The 15,526-nt window shown below is 44.1% G+C and overlaps 1 protein-coding gene across 4 annotated transcripts in view; it reads right to left on the bottom strand.

The window, feature by feature from the left end:
- Nucleotides 1-15,526, bottom strand: part of CLPB (ClpB family mitochondrial disaggregase) — a 148,752-nt gene that overhangs the window by 75,258 nt on the left and 57,968 nt on the right. The window contains exon 5 of one of the 4 annotated variants that reach the window (XM_007463002.1): nucleotides 9,458-9,547. The exons of the other annotated variants lie outside the window; for them this stretch is intronic. Coding sequence (XP_007463064.1) covers nucleotides 9,458-9,547 — 90 coding nt within the window. The remainder of the gene's footprint in view (nucleotides 1-9,457; nucleotides 9,548-15,526) is intronic. 4 annotated transcript variants of the gene reach the window in all.

Here is a 15,526-nt window from a genome sequence, read left to right as displayed (position 1 = left end):
TTCAGCAGGGTGCCACAGTCAGTCAGTGGTGGAGCTAGGACCCAGTCCAGGTCAGCTAGGCCCATTTCATGCTCTTAACAGTAAGCTCTTTTCCCCTCATCGCCCAGTTTTAGAAGCCCTGACCCAGGATATCTTGCTGAAACCCCCAGATCATTAGATCTCATACTCTTCTCTATCAAAAAAAAAAAAAAAAAAAAGACTAAAGGTGGAAAGGAGGTGTGTGCAGCATGCACCCTCATGTTCTTACTTGCTCTCACAGGGAAAGCAGAAGCAAACCCACTGAAGCTGAACTGACTCATCCAAGGCTGGCTCACCAGCTGGCCACCACTGTGGTCTTTTGAGGCCCAGTGTTTACAGCTGGTCCTCAGTCAGTGAACCATCCCCTTCCCAAAGACATCTACCAGCCTGTCTCCAGCACAGGGGGAGATGGGCTCAGGTTCCTGCTTCCCCTCCAGGCCAGCCATTCCTGTCCCTTCACCCTTGTGGCCACAGGAAGAATGACAAAGCATTACTCTGTTATCCTTCTGTTCCCACCTCTGCCTTTTGATGTTGCAAAGTCTATGGCACAGTGCAGTTGCCAAGGTCAGTCTGAGTGCCATGGCAGGTGTGTACCTGACGTACACTCTGCAGGATTCCCTGCACTTAGCAGTGCCAAGGAGTTAGCAGAGGTGAAAGTTGTCCCCAAAGCCCTTCCTATAGTTTGGCCACTACTCAGCACTGCTGAAACTGCAGAACAAAACTAAACAAAACAAAACAAACCACTGCCTCCCACAATAAGAAACAGTAATTTAAGGTAAAGGAGTCACACAGTCCTGAATCTTAGCTCTGCCACTTACTAAGTTCTTCTATCTGTAAAATGGGCATGACAAGCAATAATTTAAGGAATACTAAATATTTAAGTATTATGAGAATAAAATCTGATAACAGATTTTTAAAAACATTACCACAAACATTTAGTAATGCTGTTTTCTCCCCTGGGGTAGGCATTGGGGATGCAGAAGTGAATTAGACATGGCTTCTGTCCTCATATTGCTAAGACTATTGAAGGAGACTGAAAAAAGGCATGTGGGGCAAAATGGGTGGTCTCCAGATAACAAAAGCTTTATTATCATTGCCTTGTGTGGAGGAAAGGTAACCCTAGCTAAAAGTTTCTCCCTCAGGCTCAGCCTCTACCCGCCACGCCCAGGAACTTATGCCATCTAATGTCATGGAGTGTGTAGCAGTGCCTTTAAAAACATGAGCATGTCTCCATGAGAGGGAACCTTTAGGACTAACCTGACAAACACAAGGATAACCTCTTACATTTGTGCAGCACTTTACGGTTTAGAGAGCGCTTCAATGCAATTGTTTCCTCACCCCAGGTCAACCTAGGACAGATAGGTCAAATATTATTCTATTGAACAGAGGAGACAGAGGTAAAGAGGTTGGATGGCCTGCCCAACTTGGATTGCTAATTGGTGGTGGACCAGGACTAGGTCCTGAGCTCACTTGGCTCCATCGTCCATATTGCACAGCTTCACCAGTGCCCACAGGCTCAAGCCTCACATACCCCAGCATCAGCGGACCTGGCTTGAAGCTCAGGGACTAAGCTAAATTCTTACCAAGAGTCTCCAGGAAGAAGCCTCTAGGCTCACAGCTCCCTCCCCACAAGGTGTTGTGTATCTACCACCTCCTTAAATCCTTACTCCTACTGCCAGCATCGGCAAGCTGCCTCAACTTCTGCGGGCACTGTCGGCTCTGCCTCTTGTGTTTATCTTCAGCCGGCGGATGGGGCAAGAGGGAGACTCTCTGTGCTGGGTCACCAAGAGACCATCTCTGGGGAGGGCAAGGCTCTTCATTTCCTTCCACAGCCTGGATGATCCTCCTTCCTCTCCAAATCCTAACTGTTCTTTAAAGCCCAATTCAAGGCCTCTTCTAGGAAGTCCTTTCCGCCCTGCTCTGCCCTGGATGCCTATCATGTTGATTGTGTGTATCCTTTTACCACTTACTTATTGATTGTCTTATAACAGCTCTTGTAATACTTTCTTGTGTTAAAATTTCCCTTCTGACTCCCTAATTTCCTCATGGATGACAGAAACTAGTTCATAACATTTTCTGTATGTATCTCACCCAGCATCACTTCAGTATTTCATGCAGCTTCAGCAATGAGCACACAAGAGCCTTCATTCACCTCCTGCCCTGAAGCACACCACTACTGAGCACCTCAGCACAGTGAGTGCTATGAAAGGCATGTGCGCAAGCTGTCTGATGGCAGCAAAGACAGGGCACATGTCATGTGGCTTGGGGAGGAATCTCCCAGAAAAACTATCTGGAAGATGAGGTGGAGAAGAGTGTTCCAGGAAAGGAAGTGGTGCTTGCAAAGGACAGAGGGTGAAGGCTGCATTACCTGCCCATACAAGAAACTGGGGGTCCTTCAGTAAACTTGGAATGCTGAGTGAAGGCAGGTGGAGCAGTGGGCACAGATGAGGTTGCCCAGGCAGGCAGAGGCCTGATCCTGAGAGGGGTTTGGACTCTATCCTGAAAGCTATGCGCAGGCAGTGGTTTTTGTTGATGAATTAAGCAGCATGGGGAACAGCAAAAACAAGAGACCAGGAGAAAAGTGAACTGGGTTCAAAAATGGTTTTCACTAAACTTGATATATATCTCAATCCTTCCATGTCCCAGATCCCCTATTTTTTTTTTGCGGTACGCAGGCCTCTCACTGTTGTGGCCTCTCCCGTTGCAGAGCACAGGCTCCGGACGCACAGGCCCAGCGGCCATGGCTCACAGGCCCAGCCGCTCTGCGGCATGTGGGATCCTCCCGGACCGGGGCACGAACCCGTGTCCCCTGCATCGGCAGGCGGACTCTCAACCACTGCGCCACCAGGGAAGCCCCTCAGATCCCCTATTTTTAAAGTAGAGGAGTTTTTTCACATCAGTGGCTCTTAAACTTTAGTGGCAACAGAATCACACACACACACAAAAACCAGTTGATTCTTGGGCCCTCGCTTCAGCAATTTAGATTCAATAGGCAGGGCCTGGAAATGCACAGTTGAAAAAGCCCTTTGTGTTGCTCCTCACAGAAAACTCTGAGCAGCACTGGACTAGTCTCTGAGGGTCTGGTCTCTGAGGGTCCTTCCCACTTCCAAATGCCTGATCCTGCTCTAGGGAAGCCAAGGATGTCTAGGCACCAGAATGTTCTTCCCAAGGCCCATGTTTAGAAAGTTAGAGCAAAGCCCCCAGGACACCAAGTCTTGGGATACTGGAGACATCCAATATCTCACTCAAACCTCCTCTCCCTGCCAAAATCCAACTGGAATTAGGTCTTTCTATAGCATATACTCTAGTCTTTTTCCTTGTTTATCCAGCAAAGTGTTACGTACTTTCCACGGGCTGGGCCATGGCAATATGAACAGGCTCTGCCCTCAAGATCTTATAAGTGCTGCAAATAACATCAAAAGAATTTATCTTTTACCAAGTATCTCTGAAAGGAAAGAGTTCAGAATATTGAGCTGGAAAGACCTGGATTCTAATCCCGGTGACTCTAGAAAATTATTTCATCCCTCTGAGCTTCAAATTGCTCACTGGTAAAATGGAAGCATTAATATCTTTGAGTTGGGTTGTTGTGAAAATTGAAATGATGTGATATAGTGAAGGGCACAGGAAATGGCTGCATCTAGGAAATGGTGATTTTTAAATTAACATGTCCTCCGCTGTCCTGGAACTTGTTAATATATCCATATTCCTGTTTGACTTTCAGAGGCTCTCCTACCTGGTCCTAATGTCTCCAAATAGACTTCCAACTCCTCCCTTCCTGCTGGAGAGACCCCCCTCCATGAGATGACCCTGGTGATCCTACCATGAATCCTCAGTAGGCAGCACTGTGTATTAGGAAGAGCATAAAGGTCAGAGCCAGTCAGACTGGTAAGCAAAACTCACTGTATGACTTTGATCAAATTAACATCTCTGAGAATCTGTTTTCTCATCTGCAAAATAGATATCATCACCTATCTCACAAGATTCAATGGCAAATCCAATTAAAAAATGGACAAAGAATCTGAGCAGATATTTCTCCAAAGAAGACACACAATGGCCTAAAAGCACATGAAAAGATGCTCAACATCATTAGCCATCAAATGCAAATCAAAACCACAATGAGATACCACTTCACATCCACTAGGATGACTAAAGTGAAAAAGACAGGCAATAATAAGTGTTGGTGAGGATGCAGAGAACCTGGGACCCTCATACATGGCTGGTGGGAATGTAAAATGATGTAGCCTCTTTGGAAAAGTCTGGTAGTTCCTCAAAAGGTTAAACATAGAGTTATTATATGACCCAGGAATTCTATTCCTAGATATAAACCCAAGAAAACTGAAAACATTATGTTCACACAAAAACTTGTACACAAACATTCACAGCAGCATTATTCATGATAGCAAAAGTCAAAACAACTGAAATGACTCTCAATTGATGAACGGATAAACTAAATGTAGTATAGCCACCAATGGAATATTATTCAGCTAAGAAAAAGGAATGAAGTATTGATACATGCTACAACTTGAATGAACCCTGAAAACATGCTAAGTAAAAAGAATTCAGCCACAAAAGATCACATATTGTATGATTCCATTTATATGAAGTGTCCAGAGGCAAACCTATGGAAACAGAAAGTAGATTAGTGGTTGTCTAGAGCTAGGGAGAGTTGAGAGATGTGGAGAATGACTGATAATGGGTATGGGGTTTCTTTATAGGGTGATAAAAATGTTCTAAAACTGATTGTGGTGATGGTGGTACAAATCTTGTGAATATACTATAAACCACTGAATTATGCACTTTAAATGAGTAAACTGTATAGTATGGAAATTAAATCTCAATAAAACTATTACATTAAAAAATGTAAAGAACTGAGCACATTGCCTGATGTAGTAAGGATGCAATAAATGGTAATAAATTTATTATTGTGCCCTTTCCTCTTCTTGATGCCACTCTAACCATGGCCAGAATCACCTCTTACACTAATACTGAAGAATATATCTAGCTCACTGAAAGGAGCCCATTTCATACTCAGTGAAGGGTCACAGGTGAGTTCTGAAGGCTAATGTCCCAGGACTAAGAGTCTTACATAAATATATTAACTCTTGGGGGACTTCCCAAGAGTGAAGTTCTTTAGTGAATGGATGTTACGCTTGTCTCTCCAAGCAGAAACCACTGGGGATACAGTGGTTAAGACTGTGCTTCCACTGCAGGGGGCATGGGTTCGATCCCTGGTTCAGGAACTATGATCTCACGTGCCGTGCAATGCAGCAAAAAATTAAAAAATATATTTAAAAAATATATTTATATACATATTAATACACACACACACACACACACACACACACACACACATAAAACTCTTGAAGTAATAAGAAAATAATGGCCTCCATTTACTGAGCACTTACTATGTGCCAGGTACTGTGCAAGGAACTTTACAATTATTTTCCTTGAAAGAATCATACAGGGCTGTTATTATTATTATTTACTAAATGAAGCAGCTGGCACTTAGAGAGGTTATGTAGCTTGTTTCAGGTCATACTGGTAGTCAATGACTGAGCTAGTCTGTTCAACTCCAAGGCTTTTACTCTCTTCTCTATGTGATATCATGGCTTCACTATTTCTTCCTTTTATTTATCTATGTTTTACCCATTCTTTACAACTCAAGAAGTCTGATTTTCACTGATCTCCCTTTCCTCTCTGCATTCTAGTACTGTCTAGTCCACATCAAATTAGTTAACATTTTCTCTTACATAGTCTTTTGTGTTCTCAGATTGCTTCATGCATACACTCTTGAGCATTGCAGGTGTTCCATAAATACTTCTTTAGTGAATGGATGGTACGCTTGTCTCTCCAAGCAGAAAACAGGTTCTTGAAGGACAGATACTGTGTCTTATAGATCTCTTTAACCTTCATGTAGAGGACGGTCATCTAGGCTGGGCTATGGCTGGAGGGTTAGACCCCGCTTAAAAATGGTTCTCACAAACACCATGCTCTCTGCCCATAGACTGGAAGGTTTCTCCTTAAGAACAGGACCCTGGCTCACCTTATTATACCTTATCATAGTGTAGCATGAGCACTGGTACTTTCTGTAGTAGGAGCTCAGAAAGGTTTGATGAATCAAAGAGAAGACTGGGCTAGCACTTACTCTATTGGAGACACATCAAGGGCAGCCTTCCCATTGGGATCCCGAGTCCATCTTCTCTCACTCCAAGAAAGAGAAGTGGAAGAGCAGGAAGGTTGGCCTGGAACCTTAAGACGACAGGTTGTTCACCCTGCCTGTGGCCCTAGAAGCATCCTCTCTGGCCCAGGACCCTCCTCTGACCACAGACCCAGGTAGAGCTTTCCGGAGCCCATGTCTCACCTGCACACCATCAAAATCAAAGAGCTGGGCAAACTCTTAAGAATCTGTTACTTGTTCTGTTATCTTTTACTCTGTTATCTCCAGACCCATCTACAGTCTGTTTGAACTTCCACTACTTCCCATCTCTCCTAACTCTCAGGGGAATAACATGCTCACAGGTATCTAGAGTCCCTTTGATCTGTCCTATAATTACCCTGATCTCACCTTCTCCTACTCCCCTGCCCCCACCCTGATCCTAACCAAAGCGGTATTCTTTCAGTTCCAGGGATCCTCTGGGCAGGGCTGGCAACAAGAGGAAGGAGTCTCACCTCTCTGCCTCTCAGCAAGCCATGCTACTTGGTTGGCTAAACTTGGTCCCTCTGTGCTCCCCATCTCTACACCTGCTTGCCTCTCCTCTGCCTTTTCTTTAAGATGTTAAAAGCCCGCAATAAAAAACAAATACAAAATGCTGTAATTAATAGCCAATTCCAAGCCAACCCAGCATCTCTACTAATAAACCTCAACACTTGCAAAAAGAACAATAAATTCTGCCCCTCTCTGGTTCTGGGGTGGTCTCTTATATATACTCTGTGTGTGTGTATGTATGTGGGTAAGTGTGTCTACATATATATTTATTTTCCTTTATTTCCCATCCAGGGAGGGGCAGAATAATGAACTGCGTGCGTCAGGGAAGATGAATCTGAGATACTAGGGAGCAGTGCGGTAAAAAGATTAAAGTGTTATTATTGTTGGGTTTTTTTCCCCCATGGTCCATTGTGACAGCTCAACCGTCATCTGTAAAAAATGTCTCAGTGAGAGATAATCATCGGAAACTCAATAAAGCGTCAGGGGGAGCCTCAGCCCCCATCAATCACTGGGTGCCTGGAAAATTTCAGCCCTCTGTCTCCCTTCCTGCTATCCATATAAATGTCTCTAATATATTTTGTGTGGTGTGTGGGACCCATCCCTGATTTGGAACTTTTGATGAAAAAATATTTATACACAAAATATGTAAATCAGTTAAAAATCATAAGACTAGTTCTTTGACACCCCATCCCACTTTTTTCTTATTTTCATAAATGTATCGAATTTATTCTTTTTAATAAAACATGTCAACTAGTCTATCTCCCTCTCCTAGTTAAATGTATATATAGATTTGGAGGGCTAAAAGGATGGAAACAATTAACCTAACTGGCTGCTACACTTAATCTTGAAGTTGACCAAAAGGCCTGATGGATAGACAGTGCATTGTGCATCCTAGTGACTGTAGTGGCTGACACTGCTGAGAAATGACATGTAGAACCACTGGCACTGAAGGTGTGACAAGGCTCTGACAATGATGAGGAAGAGGCAGAGACATTATTAAAAACAATAGCTTGTCCAAACAGCTTTTGGCCTGCAGATTCCCAAGCCTTCCAAGACTTCGGACAAGTCAGAGGTTCTGAGCTAAGTGTGGGGCACATACAGGCTGATATGGTTGCTGGGTTCCTACAAGGGCAGGAGACAGTTCTGCTGGCATTTGGCATCATCTCTCTGCCTCAGTTTCCTTTAGTGCCTACATCACAGGGTTGCTGTGAGCACACAGTAAGTATCAATAAACATAACCTGCTGCTGTAGCTACCGTCATCATCACCATCTTACCATTATTATTACCACTTCCCCCTGCTTCTCTACTCTGGAAGGAATCAGTTCCTGCAGTACCTTCTCCTCTAGGACCTTCAAGACTCCTCTCTGCCTAAAGGATAAGGTCCAAGAATCTTGATTTGGCCCCAGCCTACTCTCTTTAAAGCAGCACCTTTACTGCTCATTACCCTCTAAAATGAATCTTCTGCTGTACAGATGCTTCACCCTAACAAGTTTACTTGCTGCCCTGAAATATGTTTTTTCTGTTTTCCACCCCTGAATATTTTGGACATAACATACCCCTTCTCTGATCACACCCAATTCACATTTAGTTGCAGGCCCTTCCATAAAACCTTCTTATACTTTGAGGATCAAATATCATTTTACTTCCTGATGTTTCAGACAGAGATTCTCTTCTCTGAGCTCTGATAGTCCTTGTTATCTGCACCTCTGACTGGACCCTTGCCAAACACTGTCTTGGTCATGTCATCAATCTTTATTGTTATTCATTATCATTCTTGCTGATACCTTACATGTGCATGATACCTTGTATTTTCTCAAATATTTCATAAGTACTTCAATTTGATCTTTATAATAAACCTATGGTATAAAAAGTATTATTCTCTACAGATGAGAAAATCAAGGCTTAGAGAGCTAAAGAGAACTGCCCAAGGTCACACAGTTAGGTGATAGCCAAGCCATTCCTTGGACTCTGAGATAATGTTTGGTTCTTTGCAGATAACAGTTTGCTACCACTGAAAAGCATTTGGAAGGCTGTGACAGAGACTCTGAATGAAGTTTTATAAGAGTATGATGAGGACAAAGATGATGACATAAAAACAGAAATTTACATTAATGGAATTCCTTCTATGTTCTAGGTTTTAGGCTAGGGATAAATATACTACCCCTAACTCTCCCAATAACCTTTATTTTACAAATAAGGAGATGCAGCCTCCGAGAGGTACAGAAAATTGTTCCAGGTGTCATAGCTACTAAGTGTTCTGTACACCCATAATACCATGGCTTAAGCACACAGACGCTCTAGGAATGAAACTTAAAGTGGCAATAAAAAAGGTCTCTTCCAGGGAGGAGAAGGTCCAGATGAGTTTTTTTAAAGCAGTTCAAGCACAATTAGCCTAGATCATCTACTCAAGAGTGGGAGCCTGTTAGAAATGCAGAAATGCAAAATATCAGGTCCTACCCCAGACATACTGAATCAGAATCTTGGGAGTCGGGGTGTGGCAGGAATCTGTGTTTTAACAAGCTCTCTAGGTGATTCTTAGGTCCTTGGGAGCCTTATTACTCCCATTTGAGTTTGTCTCCAAGGGAGCAGATTCTCTCTGCTTTGCCTGGGTAGGTCTGGACATGCAGTGGGTGCTAGGTGTTAACTTATAGTGAACAGATGAGCTAGGGTAAGACTACTCCTTAGCATGTCCTGGGGAGACGGAGAAATTTTATAGAGAGCAGCTCCATTACCGCTGGCGGGGACTCCTAGCCATCTCCTGAACTCCAGGGCACTTGTCCACTGGTTTGTGATGTACCAGCTTGCATCATCCTGTCCCCCATCTGAAGACACAGAGATGGGGAAGTCAGCTGGAGCAGGTCAGGACCTGCAGCCTCTGGAGCTGTGGGAAGAGGGCCACCTGGGCTGGTGGGGTTGGCCTTGGCAGGTTCAGCCAGGAAAGCCAGGCCCTCTACTCCCAGAAGGGCCCTGTGCCAACCCAGCTTCTGCACAACTCATCTTTATACAACCGCCACTTGGAGCTGAGAAGAGAAGCTGATTTATAGCCTGCTCTGGCCACGTTTCTGCCGTGTTTTATTGTTTTAATTGTCTATGTGGGAGAAGCTCAGAGGGCTCACTTGCATTTCTGACAGCCCCAGACACCCGATGTCTATAACAGTTGCTTACAAGCAGCCAGCAGCATCCCTGACTGGGTGACTTGTTTACTGTTACATCTAATCTACTACCTCCTCCACCTGAGGATTGGGGCCCACCAACCATCAGCCAGCCACAAGTGGAACTCTCCTAGAGTGGGCATGGGTGGGGCTCAAGGCACCAAATGGAATGTGGTCAAGATCAGGCAGTGAGTTGGTAGAGAAGCAGCCGTGATCTCTTAAGCTCCCCTCCATGTGTCCCCTCTAAGTGCCTTGCTCAAGCTGTGCTCCCTGCTAAGAAAATCTTTTCTTTTTTTTCCCCTCCTCTTCACTCTCCAAAGTCCAACTCAAATCCTACTTCTTCTAAGTACATTACTTGTTCTGACGATGAGCCTAAAGTTTCTAGAACCTTAGAAATCACATGGCTGACAGGAACCTTGGAGGCTATATAATCTAATGACCCTTTACAAAATCCCTGATGGGCGGACAGCCAGCCTCTGTTAGTGCCCCTTGAGTGGTGAGTTGCTCAGTACCTCCAAGGCAGGTTTGCTGCCTTACACTGATCCAAGACCCAACTCTGTACAGAAATTCTTCATCACATGCTACTGTGCTTTACATGTATTTATTTCTAGTCATCCAAACAACCCTTTAAGATGGGTATTGTTATCCCTATGTTACAGATGAGAAAACCTAAATTCAAGGACCTTAAGCCACTTGCTTAAGATCACACAGCTGGTGACAGAGCTTAGAGGACCCATTACTTCCTGGCACTGAAGACTGACCTTTCTCCAGGATACCACTGTGCCTCTGAAGATGCCATTCTGAGAACTGGAGAGAATGGACAGAACAGTCAGACCAATAAGGCCAAGCATCCCTACATCACCTGCACCAGCAGACCTGCTCTCTACCCAGAAACACTAACCTTGACAAGAGCTGAAGATACAGTAATGTGCCAGTTGAGCAGGCTTCTTGCTAGAGCAATGCCAAATGTCAAACAGGAGAAGGGTTTCACTAGAAATGGGGCAACCGATAGCCAAGTCTCAGCAAAGAGGTTTCTTTCCTCTCTAGGCTGTGCCCATTCTGAGCAGGCAGAATGGATATAGAGCCTCTCTGAGAGAAACTTCTCTGATATCTTTTGGTCTCCTTGCCTGGATCCTCTTTCCTCCCCACACCTTAAATGCTGATACCCTGAGTGAAGGACTTGTCCTCCTATCCCTTCCCTTTAACTCTTTTCCTTAGGCAGTTTCAGTCACATTCATTGTTTTAACTACCAAGCAAATGCTGCCAGACTTCTTTAAACTACAGACCCACTCATCTAACAGTTCACCCAAAGCAGAACCCGAGGTGACAGATGGGTGCCTCCTTTTCCATCAATTCCCACATTCCACTGAATACTCCACCTCCTCCTAATATTTTTCTAATACCTATTCTCTCCATTCCCAAAGATTTCTTTTAGAAATCCCCAGAAACGAGAAATGCATTTTGAGGGAGAGAAGCATGACTTCTCATCCAACTCTCAAAGGGATCCATCATCCCCCAAACATTGCTAATCTCTCCTCTCCAATTCATCCCCACCCCATCAGAATGGTCCGTCTAAAATGCTAACGTAAACTGAGCATTCTCCTACTTAAAATCCTTTGATGGCCTTCAGAAAACACTATGAGCTCCCTAGAATTGCCTTTCAGGGTCCTTCCCACATAGAACCCTGCCTCCCTCTCTGGTCTTACTTCTTGCTGTGCTCAGTACTGTGGCAGATGATTCCAGTGGCTGTCACCTATCCCATATCTCTGCATGTGTTATCCCTTCTACCTGGAAAGCCCACCCCTCTTAGTCTGCCTGGCAGTCTCTAACACATCCTTAAGACCCAGTTCAAAGTCACTTACCCTGTGACACTTCCCAGATATCAGTCTGCCTTCAGGTAGAGGGCATCACTACCTATACCAGTGCTACCTATATCCTTTGTACATCTATCAACCTTTGCATTTATCATTCTGCACTGTGGTGCCTGTTCATAGGTCTGTCTTCTTACTTGACTGGGAGCAGATCATATATATTGAGGGGCTAGATCATATATATCCATTTTTATTTATTTATTCCCAGCATCTGGCAGAGTGCCTGACACTCAGTAAGTGCATGCTCAATTATAAATAAACAAAACTAATAAGCAATTACAACTGTAGAGTACTTTACAATTCACACATCACATACTTTATCTCTTCATCTTCACATAATACTGATAAGGTAGACAAGGGATATATTATGGGGGTTTAGGGAGGTCTTGCCAAAGTCACAAACTACAACTCACTCTTCCCTTCAGTACTGAGCACAGGCTGAACGCCACAGAAATATCTATTAGAAATTTAGTGAACTTGATGGACTTTGGCACTGACTTTATGCTTTGCTTGTTTTGAAGAACTTTGCTGAGCTTGTGACTTTCCTGTGAATTTGCCTAGACACACTCTGGACAAGGGGCTTGTACCTCGTCTTCTACTTAACCTCCTCACACATCCCCAAATCAGGTAGCTTCCCATGAAAAAGTCAGTCCAATCCAAAGAAAAAAAGAACCACAGGATTCTTTTGTTTCTGTCTACTTCATCAGTGAGAATGACCCTGAGCTGGGTACAGTGACTTGCATACAGTGGGCAATCAATAAATACTGGTTGAATGGATAAATGAATGAGGTATCTTTAAATGGAAAAAGGAAAGAAAAATATGTTTAAGAAGGTGTTAAAGGCTTAGACTGGTAAGGAGAGGAGAACCCTGAGACAATTTTAAAGAACTGTCACTCTCCAGGCCCGGAGTCAGAAAGCAGAGTGCATGAAGTCAGAGAGCAGAGTACATCCACACTGATACACCAGGGAAAATCAGCTGAGCTGCCAGAAAACTGTGGCCGGCAAAGGTAGTCTGAAATTCAAAAAAGAGAAAAAGCTACAGAGAGAGTTAGATCTCACAAGCCACAGAGCAGTGAGTTTATCAATGATTGTTGATAAAATTTATTATTTCAATCTAGAATTTATTTTTAATGGTTCTGAAACACTTAGGTGATTACTGGGTACCAGTATGGGTTCGCTAAGGATAAGACAAAACCATGCCAGAATAACCTAATATCCTTTTGGGAAAGGATTACTGAGCAACAAATTAAGACAAATGTTAAACATGTTTTTATTTCAGCAATAAATCAGAGAAAATCTCTTAAAATTTTGTGGACAGGATGAAGAAATGGAGGCTAGAAAAGAATGAAGTTTGGTGGATCTCCAACTGTGACTGTTGAGTAATGCTTCTAAATTGTCCTGATCATGAGCTCCAGGGCTCTGTACTTAATAGAGTCCTGTAAACATTTTAATCAAAGACTAGCACATGAAGTACATGATGGCAGGGATCTTGTCTAACTCACCAGTACCTAGATCAGTGCCTGCTAGATAGGAATGTGATCAATAAAATTTTGTAAAATTATTGCTGAATAAGTAACTGAGTCCATAGAAAGCCTATTTGCTAACTTTGCAGATCATATAAAATAAGAAGAGATAGTTAATATTTTTATCTTTATTTCATGACAGATATGCTAGCCTATTCCAATATTTTTGTTGTCTACCTACCTACCTACCTACCTACCTACCTAGAATATAGGCTGGCTAGCAAAAGTTAAAAAAAATTCAGAGGAGGTTGATGAAAACAGGCAAAGAAATGGAAAGGAAGCAAGGAAGGGAGGGAAGGAGGGAGGAAGGGAGGGAGGGAGGGAAGAAGGAAGGAAGGAAAGAAAGAAAAAAGGAAATATCTAAAACGTGGTTGGCAGACTACAGCCTATGGGCCAAATCCAGCCTGCTGCCAATATTTGTAAATAAAGTTTTATTGGAACACATCCACACACTCTCATTTGTGTATTGTGTTCTATGCTACAGTGGCCAAGCTGAGTAGTCACAGCTAAGACCAACTGGCCCACAAAGCTTAAAATGTTTACTATCTGGCACTTTCCAGAAGAAGTTTGCTGACCACTGATCTAGAATGTTGAATATGAGCATCAACCTGGAAAGCTGAACTATTAGAACACAAAGGTACAAAACTTGAAAGGCACGGGTGGGGACTAGTGTGACAGTAGAGGTTGGATTAGACGGCTTCACAGTTCTGAGATTCTGTGAAATCAAAAATGCTTACTGGACCCTGTTGGGATCCCAAGAACAGGTAAGAAGGTACTCAAATAATCCCTTCCCTTCTACCTGGCCCTGCCCTCTCAGCAAATGCTCCTCCTTGCTTTTTGGTGAGAGCACCTGAACAGAAGACAGAGCTGAGGGTGGCAATGCTATGTCTGAGTGAGGAGAGGACAGCCTATAAGCTGAGTCCCCACACATCAGGCTGCAAATATAGGGCAAGTTTGGTACTCATGAAATTCTCCTCTGTTGGAAACAAAGTGAACATGATTCCCCCAGCTCAGTGGGGAATCCAAGGAGGCATAGGTCAAGGCCTGAACATGGAACTGTCAGCTGACGAGGGAAGAAAAGACATATGAGCAGATCAGAGTTCAAATAACCACATAAAGGGCCAAGATTTAGAGAACATTCAAAAGAGCAGCTGAGGGCAGGTTGCAGCAAAGGTTCCATGGAGGATCTAGCCACAGCAAGCGAGCTTGATAAAAGGAGCAGGTTCAGAGAGGTGGAGAGGCAGGGGGAGGGCAACTTCACACTGCAACTGGGTAGCAATGCTCTGATGCTCTTGACATTTCTCTCACGCTGCTGATTTGAGAAACCTTGCTGGGGCAGCAATGACACCTCTGCCCTAGGCTACCACACCCATGTCAGTCTGGTAGCCTTGCTGACAGCTCTGAGGGTTGAGCACACTGCTTCCCTCTGCTAAACCTTCCCTCAGGTCAATGTTCTGACCCTTAGGCAATCAGCAAGGCTGTCTGTCCTCCTGGCATTACTGCCAACCCTAAAGTAGCCACTGCTCATCTGCCCTGCTGCTGGAAAGTGAGGGGAATCTCAGCCTCTGTGAGTGATCCAGGATAATGGGCGGGCAGCAGAGCCAATCTGGACAAGCAAAGCTCAAACATAAAATATTCATATCTGTCTGCAGTCAAAGCAACCTGCCCTCTTCTCAACCCTACTTTTGAAAAACTCACCAGAGGCAATAACGGACTAACTTGCCCAGATACCCTTCAAAGGACATGTGACTAAGCCCTGGTAGGTGCACACCACCTCCCTCCTCTGAGAAGTCCAAGCAACCACGCACACAACACCCCAGGGAGGCACTGATGACCACCCCATTTTACAAGCACAGACAAGGTCCACTCTTTGTCCTGGGTCATTCAGTAAGTTGAGGGGCCAGTCCAGAGAGGGGATTGTATTTCACATAGAAGAGGGGAAAAAAACAGTTGAGGGACTTCTGAGGCTGAGGAAACCAGTGAGGCTGCTTTCTAGTTCTGGGGCAGGGCTGGGACAGGGTAAGTCTACAGAAAGTAGAGGAAGAATAAATCCACATTCCACATAGTTGCCTTAATTATTTTATGGAAACCTGCTCCACTGCCCACTCATCTGAGACTCCACAGATTGAGGCACTTTTGGGAGAACACCAGTTAAAAGGTTCTTCTACCCGCACCCCCCCCCCCGGTTATGAAATTGGGCCTCTATTATTCCCCAAGACTTGAAGTGACATAAATTATAGAGCCAGAGGGGACTG

Source organism: Lipotes vexillifer, unplaced genomic scaffold, assembly GCF_000442215.2.
Source record: "Lipotes vexillifer unplaced genomic scaffold, Lipotes_vexillifer_v1.1 scaffold557, whole genome shotgun sequence".
Classification (NCBI taxonomy): Eukaryota; Metazoa; Chordata; class Mammalia; order Artiodactyla; family Lipotidae; genus Lipotes; species Lipotes vexillifer.
Note: the sequence above shows the minus strand (reverse complement) of the source record. Positions and strands in the feature narration are given on the sequence as shown.